Source organism: Mycteria americana, chromosome 7 (genome assembly GCF_035582795.1).
Source record: "Mycteria americana isolate JAX WOST 10 ecotype Jacksonville Zoo and Gardens chromosome 7, USCA_MyAme_1.0, whole genome shotgun sequence".
Lineage (NCBI taxonomy): Eukaryota > Metazoa > Chordata > Aves > Ciconiiformes > Ciconiidae > Mycteria > Mycteria americana.
The window spans coordinates 62830297-62850284 of NC_134371.1; the positions used below are offsets into that span (position 1 = coordinate 62830297).

The 19988-nt window shown below is 37.6% G+C and overlaps 2 protein-coding genes across 4 annotated transcripts in view; both read right to left on the reverse strand.

The window, feature by feature from the left end:
• The window catches only part of TTC39A (tetratricopeptide repeat domain 39A), a 55324-nt gene extending 52288 nt beyond the window's left edge, over window positions 1-3036 (reverse strand). Inside the window, exon 1 of the mRNA XM_075508738.1 lies at window positions 2871-3036. Within this exon, the coding sequence (XP_075364853.1) occupies window positions 2871-2911 (41 nt within the window). The 5' untranslated portion in view covers window positions 2912-3036. The remainder of the gene's footprint in view (window positions 1-2870) is intronic.
• A 5330-nt stretch (window positions 3037-8366) lies between these two features.
• EPS15 (epidermal growth factor receptor pathway substrate 15) overlaps window positions 8367-19988 on the reverse strand; it is a 52099-nt gene continuing 40477 nt past the window's right edge. The window contains exons 19-26 of one of the 3 annotated variants that reach the window (XM_075508742.1): window positions 19655-19690; window positions 18665-18801; window positions 16995-17064; window positions 15705-15781; window positions 15010-15172; window positions 12192-12370; window positions 11580-11616; window positions 10132-10274 (exon numbers count right to left, since the gene is read on the reverse strand). In XM_075508742.1, the coding sequence (XP_075364857.1) occupies window positions 10264-10274; window positions 11580-11616; window positions 12192-12370; window positions 15010-15172; window positions 15705-15781; window positions 16995-17064; window positions 18665-18801; window positions 19655-19690 (710 nt within the window). In that variant the 3' untranslated portion in view covers window positions 10132-10263. Of the gene's footprint in view, window positions 10275-11579; window positions 11617-12191; window positions 12371-15009; window positions 15173-15704; window positions 15782-16994; window positions 17065-18664; window positions 18802-19654; window positions 19691-19988 lie in introns of all 3 variants that reach the window. The other 2 variants (XM_075508741.1, XM_075508743.1) reach the window with 2 other exon arrangements.

Consider the following 19988-nt stretch of genomic DNA (forward strand, 5'->3'; position numbering starts at 1 on the left):
TTCAATACACCTTTATAACTCTCTGAACCTGCCTATTGAATCAATACTCAGAAAAAAAGTACTAGTAGCAAGTTTTCTTGGCACTCAGTATTTTGGCACTCAGACTAAAGCCATTTTAAAGAGTTATTCTTAGGCACAAGGGCTTCAAGAAGCAGACAGTTGTTATTCTCTCCTTTTCAGAGTGCAAAAAACCACTAAGCAAGCTACATGAGGATTAAAAAAACAAACAAAAAAAGCAAGACTGATTTTGAACTCTGAATCAGAACAGCCTGGGATCTTTCTGGCATTTTTTTCCCTTTCTGGCAGGAAACACGGACTGGTCAAAATTAAAAACTTTGATGCAGACATAGTGAGAAGATTTCATCAGTTCAGGATGACAATTTTAGTTAGAGTCAAAGAGAAAGAAAGATAATATTACATGCAAGTTCAGTATCACATTCTATTTGATTTGCATTCGAGATTCAAGCCATTAAGTCAAGTATATCTGAATAACCATCCCAACATTCAGACTCTTTTCTGATAGTGTTTTTTCCACAAAAGATGACTGAAAGCTTTATTATTAAAGTGAAGAGAAAAGCTGAAAATCTGCAAAATAGGAGGTCATTTTCCATCACCCCTATGCAAAAAATGTGGCATTTTAGTTCCAACCAGTCCACTAGACCACTGTGTCCTCCAACTATGAGCTAACACTGTCAATCTATTCCCAAAATGTATCTGAAACCTAAGAAAGCACAAGCTCAGCCCTGCAAAAACTTTGCCTAGGAGCTTCATCAGGGTTTTAAAGAAGCATTTTAAGTAAAATGTGAACTACGATAAGGAAATAGTAATATTTTCCCCAAAAATTAGCAAAAATCTTGATATATAGGTTTTCAACATTTTGTAGTACAGTAACCGAAATATCTGCAGTACTTTGTATCCTGGTGCAATGCAATGTCACACTGGAATGTGACAGCTGGTTCCAGCAGATGGAGCTACAGAAAGGCGACGAGGCCCAGCACCAAGCCCTCCGCAGCTTCAGTAACACAGTTTGACTTCTGGGACAACCTGCCTAATCTAGCAAAATTCAGCAAACTCCTTCCTGCTTCTGAACATTTTTGTGAACGTTCTTCTGTACGTTCAAAACTTTCTGAAGTGCAATGTAGCCACAATCGCAATCTCTCAGCCTTTGCTGCTACTACTGTCAATGTAAACACAAGACCTGGAAGGTGTTTAATTAAGTCATTTAAAATCATTATTGCAAACATATGGCCCATCTTCCCACCCTAGAGAGTAAAAAAAAAAAAAAATTAAAAAAAAAAAAAAGAATTTGTTGGTCCATTAAAGAGTTATTGAGAGAGAACATGGCAACAAAATTGTATAAAGCTATTACAAATACTAATACACGCCATTTTGGATCATTAGCATGGCTAACAGACTCTATTTTTTAATCTTATGGGACTTCACTGCTTTAAGTGAAACCAGACCACCTACCTCCACTCTCTGTAATAACTCTAATGTTAATATAGATGCCACCAAAAAATAAGCACTATTATGTAGCTTATATAATCTAAAATTCAGGAAATGTTTTCCATCGTGGTTTCTGCAGGTGAATTAAAATCTTGGGCTGATGTTTGCTGTTTTCAACTTTAAGATATAGGAAAATCATGCAGGCAAAGACAGAGCAAAGTGCCACTTCCCACACTTCACGAAGAGCCACGAACTGACCCTTTACCACTCTTCTAAGCAGAGAAATGGTTTGCTGACCTCTCAAACAACTGCACTTGTAAAAGTTTATACTCCTGCATAGATTATAAAGCAGATTATTTCAAAAGTCTTATGTCAAATAGGTAATCCACAAACAGGCCTTTAACGCAGCCATGTCTAAAATTTAACATGCTGTCATCACCAGGGAAGAATGTTATTTGCACACTGATTCAGCTTTTGAAGAAACAACTCCCTCACATGCACACAATGGAAGTTTATGTATTTTAGGGGCAGTGCACACGTGGAAAGGAGAAAGGGAAGTTATCCACCTGCAGCTTGTTCATAAGGGTGAGCAAGAAGGCATTGAGTTACAGAGTAATTAACGCCAGTGTTTCACCGTCAAGGTGTGTTGCAAGCTGTGCAAACAGGAGCTCAAGGAAAAACTTGGTCTCCCACAGACTTCAGAGACACGACACCACTCTTAAACAACACTTTGAAGACCAAAGTTAATTAGCATATAACTACTGAAGGACTGCAGCACAAGTATGTAACTAGCTTAAGCTAATGCTTTTGTCCAAGCAACAAAAAAAAGCCCCTGAAAGCCTAAAAAACAGTTTCTGCCCCTTCAGTCGCTGCGTTCAGGTCGGTAAGCAGACGCACAGGTGGACAGAGCCGTTTGCCCGAAGTTGTGTGCGCTTCGCTGGCAAAAGCGGACCGAAGGGCTGGGCTGCACCTGCCCGGTGGTCCCGGCCTGCGTCGGGGCAGGGCCGGTCCCCAGGCCACAGCGAGGAGACGAGGCGGGCTGGAGCTACAAAGGCACCGACTCCCCACAAGCCAGTCGGGAGTAATTCAGACAGGTACCAAACTCGATTTACAGGCTTCAGACCGAGACAGGCTGCTTATCCGGGAAACGAGCCGCCCTCACCTCCCTCCGCCGGGGCACCGGCGCCTCCGGCGACCAGACCCTCAGCTTCGGCCAGCACCGGGACGGGCGTTCCCGCCGCCGCTGCCCCCCTTTTCCCACCCGGGACGGAGCGTTCCCAAAGCCTCGGGCGAGGCAGTGCTGCTCCCGGGGGACACCCCCGCCTCGCCGCCGGAGGCTGCAGGCGCTGCCTGTGGCGGGGGAGACGCCCGCTACCCCTCGCGGCCTGAGGTAACGGCCCCCCCGCCCCGCCTCAGCCCCGTACCGGGCGTCGCCGCTCCCGCTGTTGGCCGCGCGGGAGTCCATGGAGGCGTCGCGAAAGACGTCCCCGGCTCCAGAAGCTGCGGGAAGAGAGGCCGGAGCCGAGGGCTGGCGCTGCTGCTGTTCCCCGGCGCGGGCGGCTGCCGCAGCCACCTCGCATGGTGTGAAGCAGCGGCGAGCCTCGGCGCATGTTCGGGCAGGGCCGGGCCCGGGCGGAGGGGCCGCCCCCGCAGGTGAGAGGCTGCGGCAGCGCCCGCCCCTCCGCCGGCCGGGGGCAGGGCGCGGGGGGCTGCCCCGGCCCCCGGCAGCCTCCCTTGGGTTACTAGGTGGACGTTTCAGTCGGTAGCAGTGCAGGACGTGGGGCCTCTGCTGTGCGGGATGAAGGGCTTCAGCCAGCTGTTAAGTGAAGGGAAGGGAGGCCTGCGGTGAACCCAGGCGGACCCAAGAACAGCTGAGAGGAAACCATGCGTGCTGGAATTAGAGTCATTAATTCCTCTTGGAAAAAAAAAAAACAAAAAACAGGAGGAAAATATAATTCATATTTAGCTGAGTTTTAAATTAGCCCACACTCCTTACTAGCCTGCTTCCAAGAAAGTGTTTGCCTGGGTGGAGCCCTCTACCCCAAAACACAACGGTCAGTTAATTGCACAAAAGGAGTAACACGCAACAGTGCTTACACTTCAAATCTATCAGTTTATGAGCAAATTATTCAAAATAATTTAAAGTACAGAGTGAAAAAAAGCTAAACCAATTGAAATATGCAATACTGAAAAATTGTTTTAATGTGGCCGTCCATATATTATAATCGTATCAATCATGCAGCTTCAGGGTTACCAGGATAACAGTTAAGAGATCAACAAAAGAAAGGAGTTTGTGGAAGGAAATGAACAGGGAAAGAAGGTATACACAGAGGAGGGAGCGGCAGGACAAACAGAAGGACGTGGTTGATGTAAAGAAACAATGGGCACATTAATGAGAACAGGGGGTGTATAAGGTTAAAAAAAGAAAGAATTTATTAGCTGAACACTGACAATGTGGTTCGTGATGTGTAGAACGAGAGGTAGGCGGCAGGCCTGCCTCACGCTCCAGTGCACAGGGTGCAGCTCTTTTGAGAGCGAAGCTAAGACAACTGGAGAAGAGAGCACATCTGATCATTTGAGCGTGATTCTTTAGTCTGACAACAGGCAAAAATTCATTATTGTCTTAGCTAAATCAAACATTTTAGATCAATGAGGGGTGGTGTAAGGAGTGGTGACAAGCACCTTCACAGAGCTATTTTGGTACAGATGCAAAAACCACATTTTTCAGCATAACACACCTGTTACATACATTTAGTTTTTTGAATTGTGAAGCTCATACATTCCAGCTCACAGCTTTCATAATGAAGGAGACTTCCTGTGTAGTTCTGCACTTTAGATACAACCCATTTTCAATAACAGTCACATTGAACCTAAAGAACATTTTTATTAATAACCACCCCAGAATATACTCTAAACTGCTTTTTACAACATTTAGGAATTCTATGTTATAGGGAAAAAGTTGAAAAAGCTAAAACAGAAGGACAAAGTTGCATCATTAGCTTAACTGCAGTTTGAATTAGTTATTCTCCTGAGCATATTATTGTATGTTCATGAACAGAACAGTTGTGCTTTTAATATCTGACAGTAAAATAAATATTTTAAGATAAATTGATCGCATATTAAGGAAAATCAGAGAATTTAAATCTGCAACTCTAACATTCAACTAGTACTTTTACATACACTTTTCAGGATTCTGGGTCACTGGTTTGAACCTCAACCAAGTTATTTAGTCAGTAAAAGTTATTACACGATGTGGGTCCAAAATGGGATTCATACTCCAAACTCCTCAGAACCGTTTAGAACTCAAAGACCCTAGTCTATTTACAGAAGAGCATTTAAGGAGGTATTAATAGAGCTTCAGATATGTATCTAAAAAAAAAAAAGTCTACAAGAAGGATTTTACCTAAAAATCCATTGAGCCTTTCAAAATTAGTTTTTTCTGTGTAAGTGACCACACCTGTACATGTAACATCTCAAGAGAGACTGCATTCTGTGAAAAACAAGACCTCTTGGCTTTGAATATAAGAAGTTCAGTGGTACATAGTCTCAACAGAATAAGTATTGAATCTGTCCACACAGGAAAATCAGTCTGAGTAAGTGGATCAGGATGAATCCTTTTATTGACTTAGGCATGGTCAGATACAAACCTGAGAAAGCTGACAGTTTCCAGACAGTGTTACAAGGATCTCTTGCTGGCCAGTGCCAGCTGGGACAGACCTCTGAAGTCAGAGGTAAGAATTTCACCCTGTATTATCAGCAAACTAAATCCTCAAGCAAATATCTTGTTCAAAGCAGCACTTCTGTTAAATTCTTAATCTATTTCCAGTTATTTGTATAGTCCTGGCGCGCAACTGGCTGCTTATACTAACAGAGAAGAGAAAACACATAACATCTCTCCTACCTACAGGATACACACAAGTAAAATGGGATAAAATTCCTTTTATTCTGCACAAGATTGTCTTTCTAAATTACAGCAGTTATGTAATATGCTATCGGACCCAATGTCATTTAGAAAACAGGAAACAGATTAGCATTAAGAAGTGGTTTGTCCAAAATCATTTAATAAATCAGCAAGAGATAACTAGAAACAACATCCTGACCACTTGAATACACATCCAAACAATGCAGCATTTTTCCCCCCTCTATCAGCTAGCTACCTGATCACCTGCTTTAAAAACTAATGCTTTTTGTTTGCAGTTTAAAATCTAAGGTCCTAGCAGCTCTAGATCTCTCAATTTTAGCACAACAGGAGTTCTTAAGTATTCTGAGCAAGGAATGGCAATGCAGCTGGTATTATTTATGTAATTTTTGTTATTAATGTTTCTTTAAACAGATTGTGGATGAAAATGACTTCAGTTTCAGGATAACACTGACCTAGACTTGATGGCTCGTCACCTGACAAATTTAAAGTTCCTTCCCATCTTTTCTGGGATAACACACATGCCAAAATTTTCTGTGAAGCTTCCCACAAAAACCTGCAACAAGGGACTCTCATACTCATCTATCAGTCTATATAAGCACAAGAGGAAAATATTTTTATACTTTCTTTTTTCCCTCCCTGACTTTTCTCCACATAAAAAAAATCCTTAACATTATGCTGTCTTCCCTCCCTGCATGGCTACTAAATTAGTTCTGCAATGAGTGCAGACAGAAGCTTTCTTCGTTTTAGCCTCAGAGCTCCCTGGAAGCTTTCTAGCTGTTTTGGTAGCATGGGAGTTTGACTGGTACTATGAATAGCTGAGATATCATTAGGGTGGAAAGATGTGAAGACTGTTTGGTTGTTGCACCAAGGCTTAGGTGCTATAATCTTGGAAAGTCTCTCTCTCCCCAGCTGGTAGTCATACCCTTAGCCACCGCTTCAGAGATTTGTTTTGCTTCCCTCTCCTCTCCCGCCTTAACATTTTAATACCTTCAACCTTACTGCCAACAAGGAAGACAAGTTATTCTGCAGAGAGTTCAAGAGTTCAATAACACTATATAGGTAACTAAAGCTCCACTCTACCTACCAAAATGGTAAGTTTCAAACTTGCATCAAGAAAGATCTTCAATTTGGGAAAATACCGTCTACTTCCAGTACAAACTGTTGACTATCTGCTTTTAATTTGACATTGTTTTGTGTTTTATAATTGCACAAGGCAAACAAATCCTCTTCCCTCTCATGATTAAAAATGGAGGCATCTGAAAGCCAGCCTTCATGTTCACTCCAACAATGGAATTAAATTCAAGAGTATTCACTGACATGATATGGAATTCCACAAAGAGAAGACACATGACTTCAGTTGCTAATGTTTTGAACAGATACATTACTTTTCCAATTTTACCCTGTTATGAAGTAAACCTGTACACTCTATATTACCTAAAAACATTGTCTAAAAATACCATTCTGTCAGTATTACAAAAACATGAGGTTGTACATTCATGCACACAATCACTTTGAAGATTCAGGCTAAAGCATGACTAAAACATTCCAATACTAAAGTTATAATTTTGCTAAATACTCAAATTCTGAAACAGTCAAATTTAAGTGGCTGAACAAAACTGTTGAGAAGTTAGTGGGGAAACAACATAGGCAACATGGTTGTGACAGCTGGATGCTATTTCTGTGAGGAGGTGACATACAGCAGGTGTGTCAGGTGGCAAAGGATGGCAAGGAAGTCCACATGAACCAAAGAAACTGGTAAGTCCAGTACTGAGATCTAACACAACAGCTTTTAAGTATTAAGCAGAAGGGTTAGTATTCTGTCACATCAAGTCTCCTGGCTTCAAGTCCACTGTGCTGAAGCAGACAGCTTTCTAGAGAACTCCACTTAAAGTCAACCCTGTATGTCAATTCCTTCATTAAGCACCTTTATTGCCATTGTATTCCTTGTCAATACTTGACAGTGATGTAACAGACTTAACATTAATCCCCAGTACATTCTTCCAATACAGTTTCTAGTTAAGTTGCTTCAGACGACAGTTACCTTTCCAATGCAAGTTAAGTGGCCAATTCATCTGCTACATATTAGATAATCTCTTCAATCTTTTGAGTGCAATGGTATTCTGTGAATGCAATAGAAACTTTGACATGACAGTTAGAACTTCATAGTACAGGAAGTTAGACAGTGAAAAGAGGATATCAAATTATTCAAGATGATTAGCAACCATCTTCAGTTTCATGATAAAGAGTTAAATGGACTGCACACCTTTTGGAGCAGAGAGAGGGTTGAAAACAGCACAATCGGAGGCAAAGTGTGCCCAAGATGGAAACTTGATAGGGGACTTAAAAGGAAAAAAAATTGACAGCCTGCAGAAGGCTTCAAATAGCCTCAAGAATGTGTGCGAACCTGATAAAATTAATGAAGATATTACGTTGCCTAATCCAACTGATGTCTCATTAAAAGAAAATAGGCAAAGAGATTTGGGTCCACTTAGATGAGTATATTAAAACCTAGCACTACTGTAACAAAAGGATCAGAGACATGTAAATGGTTGCTGGAACTCCTAAATCTCTGACCAAGCAGTCTATGCCTTGACATAAAGGAGACATTATGCTGACAGACATATTTAGAAGAATCATATATGCTGGGTCAAACTAAAGGTCTCTGAAGCCCTGTATGTTGACAGCAGCCACTAGAGGATGCTTACATATCTGCACAGATAAATCTTAAGTATCTAAACATTTGGGCTCTGCAACCCTTGTGCAGGCAAAAATCCTTGGACAAGAGTAGCCCGAGTTTTCTTTGAAGCTGCCACAGCTCCTAATGAAGCAAGTGACAGCTGGGATTAGTGTGCACTTCAGCTAACCTCAAGATTCAGGCAACTTTTTTCTCTGAAAATTAACCCGCTCCCATCAGACTACAATCAGAACACATTATATTGTTTGCATTACATTTACATGTTGCTTTACAGCTCACAGCACCCTTTTCAAAAAATAGGCAAGCAGTTCACACTTATGTACTTAAACTTTATTTCTTCATAATTACAGGCTATTGTTAGAATTTTTAAACAAAAGGGAAGTCTATAAATAGAGGCTAATCCCACCTGAACAAGTTTTTTTTTTTTTTAAAAAAAAAAGTTAAAACTTCATAAAGTAATGCCATTTAGCTCACAGCAGTGGTTTGTTGGTAGTCTGAATAAAAGTACTATAGTCAGAGTCAGTAACATGAAATGTAACATCAAATGACTCAAAACTTTAAATTCCGTAAAGGAAAGCAGGAATATATATATAATATATACATATAATATTGTGTTGGTCCACTGAGTATACATTTTTAACAAAAGATAAGAAACTATGTAATCCAGTTAAGCATATGATTTGCAAGATTAGTGTACACTCATTACAAAGATGTATAGATAAGTTATAACTATTTAATACTTGCAAAATTTTAAGTTACTTTTTTTGAGCAGGTGTTTAAATGCTCATTTCCCAGTGCAAAAGAAAAACCATCCCAGTCAGGTTACCCATTTTTCCTGAAAAATTGAAAGCTACCCTCAAAATCGTGCAACAGCAGCATTGATAGGTAACGGGAAGAGCTTAAATATACTGAAGCATGGCTGAGTTCTCCCCCTTTCTCCCCTAGTGCTGTGTGTTGAAACACTTCAATTTCCTCAACAGAAATACCACAGGTTAAAAGTGCAAGAAAAAAACCCCCATCTCTTGATCTTTCTGCTGCTGCCATCCATTTTTCTTAGGGCAAAAGATTATTCTTTTTGGAATTATTTTAATGAAACTGATTCTCCAGAACAGAGTTCTTTCAAAATGAACAATAAGTTATTTTCATTAAGTTATTTTCATTAACATTCTATCAATTCTACTCTGACTCCGTGACCATAAAGAAATCATTCAGTTTAAGGTGCAACTATCAGTTGGCATTCAATAAATTACATATACAGAAAACAACTGTGATAAAAAAAATCAGACTACCTGTTTTTTAATTCTATTCTCAATCCTATTTCAAATTGAACTTATTAACTTGCCAGTTCAGCTGCATATTTCACAGGCAAGAGTGGCTCAAATAGCAGTGGGGTCTCATAATTTGACAGTCATCTTGGCCAACAGCAAATGCAGCACATGAGTCTTCAACTTAATTGCTTTATAAAACAAAATAACAGGTCTGTCAAAACCTATGACCATGCAAGAAAAGCATTAAAGGTTTCAGAAAGACACACTCTTTCTGACTTAGACTCCATGAAGATTGTTATTTCAAATTCAAACGTAGAATCTTCAATGACGAGAAAAATCTATATGCATACATATAAAATAAAGCACTCCACAACTCCGGCATTACTAAAATCTCTTTAGAAGGATAAAAGGTTTCAAATGACTAACTGCTTGATGGGAGACAGTCAGCCATGACAGAATAATTGCTATGTTCACTTTATGCTCAATTACCAACTGCTGACAGACTACAGTCAAACTACAATCTCACTATCTGCATTTTAAACTGATTTGCTTACAGCTGGGAAAAGTACTTTGTTCTCCTGAAAACTTGAAAGAGATTGAATGCTAAACTTAACAGTTATTCAAACAATAACCAAAAGGATTTAATTTAGCAGAAACATTCACACCACTTTCCGAAACTTAAAACCTTTCATAGTTTCTTGTATATATGTTATTTTTCTGATTAACATTTAAATAGGTTAGGTATTGAGGAAAAGGGACAAAACAGTTGACATAAGACAAAATCTTATTCTAAACTTCATGCTTCTGATATTTCAGATTTACTGAGTGCAATAGCCAGTTCCAAGTCTTCTTGCTCTTGCTGTTTTAGTCTTGCCAATCTTTCTTTCTCTTCTCTCTCACTTTCCCTCTTAGCCCATTCAATCATGTCTTCCTCAGTAGAATACTGCATTTTCAAAAGACAAAATAAACCAGATTAATAATACAATGATAACTAATACTGCCCAAGTCCTTGGTTTAAGGAACAATTACAGTTTTACAAAATATTGTATATATTCTAGTCTTCAAGTATTACTTGCTTTTTAATTTTAATACACTATTAAGATTAGCTTAGTCTAAGGTTTAACTATTAAGAACTGCATTGAAGCCATCCAATTGATGTATTTTTATGAAGTATGCCATGTTTCAAAATTCAGTATTAAGTTCCAAAAAAGTTACTGAGCAGAAAGTGCTATCATTTAAATCCAAACTATTTTGGATAAAACCCAGTCTATATAAGAAAATTTTTTAATAAATCAGGAGAACATTTTGTAAAACACACCCCTATCCACAGTGTGGGACATCCCGATTTACCCTACTTTCATCAGGGATGATTTTTTTTTCCAGGTGACAATGACCGCAAAAATTAGCTGTAGAATGACTGGTTTTAATTGTGCAGATGAAAAATACTTCTACCAAGAAGCAGCAAAATAATAAGGTAACTGTACAGTTAGAAGCCTAGTAGTAATATAGAGAAAAGTCAGTGTGATACAAGAAAAAAAAAAAACCACAACAGATTCATTCCATGTGTATTGATGTGAACAGAATGTGAACTAAATTTCTGTGGTACAATGATTATAAATCAGAGACAGTTAAGGGTATTATCTTAAATAAAACACAGAAGATTATGCTAAAGTTTGTTTCTAGTCAGCATGCAGAAAAGCTAAGAGGTAGGTGAAGCCCGTGTCTTCATGAATGTCCCAATGTTAAGTCTGAAAGGGTTATCATAATATACTCCAGCTAGTTTCTGCCTTGAGCTGCTGCTTTGGGAAATAAATGTAGAAAAGCTTGAGTTTTCTCCATAGTTCACTTAGTATTTTCAGTAATTGCAGCTGGAAAAGAATACTTTTTCCTTCATAAAGATAATGAACATTTTTGTTTTCTCCTCCACATTTCACATCCTCTCCTCCAAACTGGCTTCTCAGTCCATCTAACTAATAACAGTGATCAATAACAGCAGTTCAGAAATTATCATGCTACAAGACACATCAACCAGTGCAAGTCAATTTTGAGAGCCTGTCAATCCTCAGTTTGCTTCAATCAAGCACATAGTTTATTAGGCCTGAAAATAAAAAAAGCAGTATGATCAAGATACTGTAAATGCGAATTGCATTTAACAGGTATCAAGCTTGAAAGTGAGATGATGCCTTTCAAAACTCCTATTTGCAAAAGCTCAAAAGAAGAAAAAAAAAATATATAGGCATGCACAAACCTTTAGATTTGCTTCTACTGCTTGGACACCACGACTTCTATGAAATGGATTCTGGTTATAAAGAGACACTTACTACCTTCTACTTCATTGTACATAAGTCTGGAATTTACTAGCCATTCAAAACTCACCAAATTATATTTCATTAACATAGACCATTATGAGGCTGTTTATCAATATTTCAGTACATTGAAATTATGACCAAACAGTTCAGTGACAGCTAAATTAAAATCACACCTTTTGTTTTCTTTTTAATTGGATAGTTAACAGTGTGCTTGTTATAGATATATAATTTAAATCTGCTGCACACTCCGATAAAATGAATAATTCCTAGAACATAGATATTTAAAAAGTCCTATTTTCTAAAAGCTAGGAGGCCTCCATGAAAAAAACTCATAAAAGAAATGCAATTTAAACATTAACTACAACATTCTGCAGTATTTTGGTTTAGGACAGCCTCAGCTGTAAACTAAATGTAAATACTGTTTTAACTGGAAGCGTTATCCCTTTTGTACATGGGATATGTTTTAATATTTTAAATTAGACTGAAGACTTCAGTGTGAACAAGTCAAAGCTGTCATTATACTGAAACAAATGTAAAAAGTGTTTACTCACAGTACTGAAGTTTGCAAAATTGTTGGGGTCAGCCTCTTTACTGATGCTGGTGGGAGCAAATGGATCACAGAATAGATCTGCTTCTTGTTCTTTGGGAATGTCTGGGGTGGGGAAAGGCTGAAATGGATCGCTCGGTTTAAAGGAATCTGAAGAGTCTATTTGATTGATAGGTCTTTTCCCTTAGATTAAAATGAATTTAAAATGAATTTAAGATAGCAGGTAATAACATGCCAAAAATAGTAAAAAGAAAAAAAACCACAACAAATTAAAAAGCTACTTGGGATGCAACCTCTTCTAGTAAACTAGTGGAGTTGCAATGACTTCAGAGGAAGGGTTGCCAATTTAAAAAAATGAGGGTATGGTCCATAGTTTCTTAAAGGGTAATCAGGTAAAAAGGAACACATGTATGTTAATGATTCAAGAACACAGTTATGTACTAATTAACTATTTTGGGAAGAGAATTTCTAACAGTTTTGAGCCCCTATTCTATCAGCACAGTATTTTTTTTTTTCTTCTGCTTATCAACTGTCCATGATCATTCCAGCAAGGCTCTTTTTTTATTTCTTTAGATCAAGTTAACACAATTTCATTCAAAGACCAGAAACATATTTTTAAGTCTTCAAAACACCACGTCCTCTCACTATGTTAACACCTGGAATTTCTGTAGTTTTTAAACTAACAGAATGAAGCTAATAAGAATGATAACAAGTAACCACAGGCCTTAACTATTTTGTTAATCCTTGCCTAAGTAGCTGCTGATATAATATAATCAGGCACAAGCCCCCAGTTGTCTTGTTCTTTTTTCAGCTTAACCCCAGTCAGCCTTCAACACCTTTGAGGACATTAACCCAAATACTTCCAAGAATAATTGAGCTGAATTTCATGCCACCATTCTTCTCCATATGTTATTGCTTACAGAAAAGGTTTCATTGCAGTTTCTTGAATGCAACTAGCGGGTTCTGCAAGTGGTTTGACACTTAATAATAGTTGTATTTCAAAACTTGCTTTTGTTGCCATTTTAAACTGCCGAATCAAACCAAAGTGCTTATTATTTTGCATATCACTGTTGCAAGTTAGTCTAAAAATTCTTTTATAGACCAAAAGAGATTCTAATTTGGCAATGATTTAAGAGAATACCCCCTTGGGAATATATGATTTAGACACTTTGCAGATAACCTTGCCATGATAGCTCTCACTCGCTAATGATGTTCTATTACTAGCAAACAACACGTCTATTTCTTGAATAATGTGGGAAAGGCAGCTTCAAATGAGATCTAGGGAATTTTATTTCTACATGGGAAGGATTAATAAATATAAGAATATGAAGTATACAATCTCCAAACCTGCCCAAAAAATTATGCAATGAGGGTGCTTATCAGTATCTAGAAAGGCAACGGATTTCAGAGGCAAGCAAAACAGCCCTTCTGCACACTTTCCAGTAGTGTGATGAATGAAGAGAAAGATTTTGGGGCATTTCTTTGAAAAAGCACTCCCTTGTTCTGAATCAGACCAAGGGAGTAATTAAAAACAAATACACTTAAGTATCTCCTCCATTTTTTATTTCCGTTAGGAAAACAATTTATTGGGAATGGTTACAAAGGTAACCACAGTATCATTTTTAATATGCGCAAATCAAAACAGGCTACTTTTTTCTAGTCATCTATTGATAAGGACGCTGTTGTTCCGCCACTAAACGCTTGCATTCTGAAAGCAGATCTGTACACCACGTGACAGCCACTCCCATACAATGAAGTCAGAAATCCTTTCTCTGTTTTAAATAAGGACCACCATAAGAGGAAACACTATCAAACATTCAAATTACCATCACTTGTCATGTCAGCTGTTTTAATGTTATTTCCAATGAAACTGATTACTTGCAAGGCATGAGCATGAACCAGATTTCACATCAACATTAGAAATTAAGCAGCTGAGTTTAAACTTTAGTATTAATAATCCTACATTTACTGTGTTCCCCTTCTTTTGAGGAAAAAGATGAATACGTTTAAGTTTCATACAGTTTTCCGAAACACCTTAAGATTCATCTATATAGTCTAATAGTGAAAAAATGATGCAGTAGTTTTTAAAAGAAAATGAAACAAAGGACAGAAACTTAAAAAGGAATACCAGTAATGTATTTTCCAATCTATGCAAAAAAAATTGAGAGTAAGGAGTCTGTTGTAACATGGACTTGTTGCAACCACAAGAAGGTGGTGTTATCTTTGATCATCATGGCCTTTTCTGGAAAGCAGGGTGGTTTGTGTCATGGGGTAGACCAGAGGACTCAGCTATCACTGAACAGAGAACAGCATAGAAAACTTGCGTTTATTACTGTTACATTGGCTAGGTTTACTACTACAGACCTCTGGCAAGGTCACTGGAAAAAGTTAATCTGAAAACCTGAGACAGTCGTTTAACCCTATTTAATTCATTTTGCATTAAAACCAGGGGTTTTGCAATGGATAAAACACACTGAATTCTCACTTTAAGCATAATTTAATGCAAGATTCACAATGTATCACATTAGTAACCATTTAATTTGCAGCCATAGGATGTTCTTGCAGATACTTGCAATAACTCTGGCAAGTATCCAATTTTTTCATCCAAGTATGCAATTTTTTCCTGTTTTCTAAATCCTTTCTCTCTCAAAAAAAACAAACTATGATCCAAACACCATGCAAAAATTTAACACTGAAGAAACCACCAACAGATCAGGAACAGACTTGTTTCACATCCCGCTCATTCATTCTAACTTCAGACACTTCACCATGCCAATATTGAAGAAGATAATTGTTAACAACATCTCAGTATCAGCTCTTACCAGGTGGTGGTGGACAGGGCCTTGTAGGAGTTCCTGTTTTAGGGGGCAATGCAGGAGGAACATCCTCATTTTTAGCTGCTGGTTCCTCAAATAAGTTTTTAGTTGTGATCACATTGTTGACAGAACCTGATGTGGAAGAGCTAAAGGGATCCTCATTGTTGGCCTTCAACAAAGAAAACAGCAACATACACATTTTCAGTGCAATTCTACTAATACTTTCCCTTCTTTTCAATAATGCAATATTTATTTATAACTGAAAGTTTGGACTAAGACAAAAAGAAAATACTTGTGTTTGCTTTTAAACATATCATCCACGTACTCCAGGAGATTGAAAATAAAGAAAAAAAAAATCAGGAATGGTTAGCAATTCAAAGGTGAGTGCAGCAATACAAAGTTGAGTGCAGTTATACATGCAAAAGTAATACTTTTGCTGCTAAACTCAGCAAATTTAAAAAAATTGTCATATCACTTCACATATACAGAAAATACTTATAAAGCCACAAAGATTACATGGCATTCTTCACAATGGAATTGCAGGACAATTTATAATAAAGACCTCTTTTTCAAGAAAGTCAGCCATTATAAATTTTTTGTAGTTAGCAAAACTGTAACGAAACTGTTGGTAGAGAGAGTAAGCTATGTCTTGTCACTGCAGAGTTTCATGCATTTTCTGAGTGGCAATAGCTTCATATTACCTTTGACAGCGTGCTAAAGTCAGCAAAGCCACTTCCAAAGGATTCATTTCCAAACAGAGAGGCAAAGGGGTCTGTAGCTAAATACACACAAATCAAGCAAACAGAATGAGACTAAAAGTTAAATATGAAAGCGACTGAAAAAAATCCCACAACAAAAAAAGCAACTGTTACATATTTTGCAGCATAGACTAATTCAAGTGAAATATTTTATGAGGTGGGCACTTAAGTTATTAAGTAGCTTTTACAAAAACTCTGTCAACTACTGATTAAGAATAATAATTCTCCTGAACAGGGAGTAATTCAAAAGAAATATTGGTATTCTGGTTTCCTACATTAAAAAAAAGTTAAATTCCACTGAAAGTATCAAATAACCATAGTACCGGATGTTCTGCCAAGATACATGTATGCATACACACAGAGCTTTTTTTTGTGTGCATACACCCATAAATATACATACACAGGCACAGATACATATACATATATATCTATAAGAACATGAACAAGAGCTCACTTCAGACTGTAGGCCCAGTTGTGGAATAAAGTATCTAAACCTCATATCATCTCCATCTAATTCAACAGTACCCTTTCATTCTTATGTGCCTCAAAATATGTAAAAGCTGCTATTCTACTGTAAAGCAAGAAGTGCACTGTCTTTACCAATACTCACTTCTGCGTCTCCAGAAAATGGCATTTTTTTTCCTACAATTAAACTGAACAGGTTTACAACATGAAATCACACATGGATTCATGTTTTGGATTACCACTTGTCAAGTGCAACTTGGGAAAATAGCAGATTAGAGTCTTCCCTAAAACATCTTTAGCCCTCAAATGAGGGAGGGTCATTGCAAAACAAAAGGAGCAAACTTTAACAGTAAAAATTCTTGATGAAGTAGTTATTGTATCCCACATCTCCTCTGGTAGTACAAAGCGATCTTGTATGTTACTTAGAAAGTAACATGAAATCTTTAACAGCAACCCTAAGGTGTAGCAGTACAAACCATTCAAATAGTCCAAACACTTAGATCAGGATACCTCACCAGTTTTAGGCAAGGCAGAAAAACATTTTTGCAGAATCAGTCTTCAGTGATATGCACTACAGATAATGAGACAGTTTTATTTTATAAAAATACCCCCCTGCAAACTTGCACTTTATGTCATACTTTATAGGAAAATTCAGAAAACCGAGGAAATCCCTAAAATGCTCCATCAGTTAAAAGATTGGAAACAAAAATAAGCAAAAGCAATTAAAAATAAAACCCAAGAAGTCTAATGTGTATAATCTACTGTTACCTAGATCATCTGATGTAGTAACAGTTGTTCCACCAGGAGCAAAAGGGTCATTCTTCTTCGATATCTCTGTCTAAAATAAAAAATTCCTTTGGAGGGAAATTTGTTTTTCAGCTTAAAAGATTCCTCATTCTAAGAATATAATCATGATTTATTTCAGTTTAGAAGTTTTAAGATAAAGTATTTTGGATGTAGCTTTTATCAGCATCAGTAGACAAGTCTTAACAGAAACTCCTCAGAACAGTGATTAATACTTTCAAAGGATGAAAAAAGTTACAATATGCGCAACACTTGGTAACCACTAACACAAAATTTAAGAATATCTAATACTCATTTTGGTCTCAGATTTCTACAGCCAGAGCCATCTTCATGAAGATATAACTACAAGATATCAACACCACAAAGGTGTGGTAAAGCATTTAGGATGAATGCATAACTTCAGTTCAGAAATACAGATTCTCACAAGAATCAACTGCTAATCTCACACCACAGCTCTGACCCTTTTAAATTTTTTTTTTCCTCTTCTGTACTTCTCTTATTATCAGACTGTAATATGACCAAGAATTGGTTATATTAGAATATTAAGACTTGGAAAAGGATAGTGTGCCAATTAAGTATTGAAGGTTGTAGAAAACTAATTTTTAAGGTTGGAGGGGTAGGCTGTGGTGTGTAATGTGACCTTGAGATCTGCATAATGGGCATACCACATGGAAGGACAAGAACACCCCTGTTAGGTGCAGTGATTTCTTACTATCTTGGCCATTGTGGATTCACCTCAGGCACACTCTACAGTCACTTAACTTCCTAATCCTAATCCACATGTATCTTTAATTTTTATATATGTATACACATATTTTATACACAAACAAAATTGGAAGTGAGGCATGAACAGAAGCAGCACTGAGAATGAAAGGAGATGGCAAACGGATGGAGACAAACTTATGACATGAAGAATTTCAACTTCTTAGATTAAGTGTTTGTCTATCAGCCCTAAATATTACCTCATCTTCTTCAAATTCTGTCCTACATCAGAGAAGGTTTCATGCCCAACTCTACCTTATTATAGGCTCAAGACTAATCAATAACTGCTCAGTTATAATGTGAACAGCTAAAAGTTACACCTCAGTACACTTGAAAGAGGTACATTCAGCAAGAATCTCCACATTACGAGACAGCTTCAATGATTCTCATTAAAAAAAAAACCAACCAAAACCAACAAAACCCAAACATACACCTATATAACAACTTGACTTTCCAGAGGGGAAACCCCATACCACATCAGATTTCAGATGAGATACAGAACACACTTATTGATCCTATAAGCTTTGGAGGCAAAAATCAAGTGGCTCAACATAACCTGGCAAGATTAATCTTGGGTTTCTTCCCATGTTTAGGAAGTTCCACCAGCTACCAATAAAGCTTAGTTAATTATTCTCAAATGTTCTTATCTGTGGAGCAATGAAGCTCCTATTTTTATTTCTATGTAATCTGTGACTATTTCTAGAAAATAGGACACAAAAAAAAAGACAAGACAGAGCCATGGGGTAAGAGGTAACCTTTTATCTATATTTTTTCTGAATATCAGCATTTCAAGGCATGTCCAAGTGTACAAAATAGGTTATTTTGTCCAAATCATATACAGAAGGAAGTAAAAGGTATGCTATCAAACTTACTGTGATGTTATTACTGTTGTCTGCACTGCTAAATGGATCAGTGCCAGCAGTCACAAAAGGATCAGTGGAGGATTGTTTGAAAAAACAGTCAGCTGCAAAAGGGTCTGAACCTTTGAAGGGATCACCACCAAAGGGATCTAAAAAGTAAACATCTCATTAACATTTCTGCTAGCTTTACTTAGTTTGATATCTTAAAAACTGAACATTATATTGCTTTTCTCATACTGCAAGAAGGTAACACATTTTAGACCAAGGATCTCTGAAGTATGAAATTAATATGTGAATAATTTGTATTCTGTGATTCAAAACATTAGACAAGCCAACGTTTTCTGCACATCATGAAAACTTTGGATGGTGCCAGTGGTTCAGTTCCAGAATCATCTGAGCATCTAACCAAGGCCCCCTAAAAATGAAGTATTTTACAAAACCTAATGTTTTTCAGAACTCTCCTACCCTCCTCTCCTTCACTCCCCAAACACAACTGATGTCTTCTTATTTGGCACTTGGTGCACAATGCTGTTTTGCTATAGCTTTCCCACTGGCCATTTTGCTCTTTTGTCACCAGTAACTCCATTCAGGACCAAGCAATAAAGCAATGACATTTCCTATACAGCCAGTCTAAACGGAGACTTCCCACCTTTTTCAATATTTAGTGCTAATGAAAGTTGGTAAGTTAAGAGCCCTTAAAAGAGTACAGTCTTACTACTTTCCATATAAAACAAACAGCAAGAGTTTGGGGCCTTCTGTTCACCACCTTCACATACTTAAATCCCAACTAAGGAGACTTTCAACAGCAAGAGAGAAGTTCACTGGCAATGGGCTTCTCTGAAAAGCTTTAACACAACTGGCCAGCTGCTACTGTTTTATATATATCCATCCTATGGTGACTTTTTGGGTCATTTCCACCTTTTTTGTGCTGAAAGTGGTGATGCTTTTCCCCAGGATTCATTTAGAAAAAACAAACGCATTAAAAGTTACAAAGTAACTTACCAATTTTCCCAAAAGGGTCATCTTTGAAGGGATCACCTGTTAATTAAAAAAAAAAAAAAAAGAATGACTTGTAGCTTTTTATCATAAAACATGTACTGGGTTGAAGTCTTTTGGATACAAACTCATTTCTACAGCTAGAATTTAAACAACTCACACTCAGAGGAATAGTTTCACTGTTTTCAGTGGAACTACAAAAGCTAGTATTAGATGAAGCAAATATTCATCAAGTAGCTCATTACCAGCATGAAACACACACAAAAGCAGCCATCTCAGCATTTCTGTTGGCTACTGTCAGTAAACACCAACGTTATGCAGTAGTTACTCCCATGGTAAT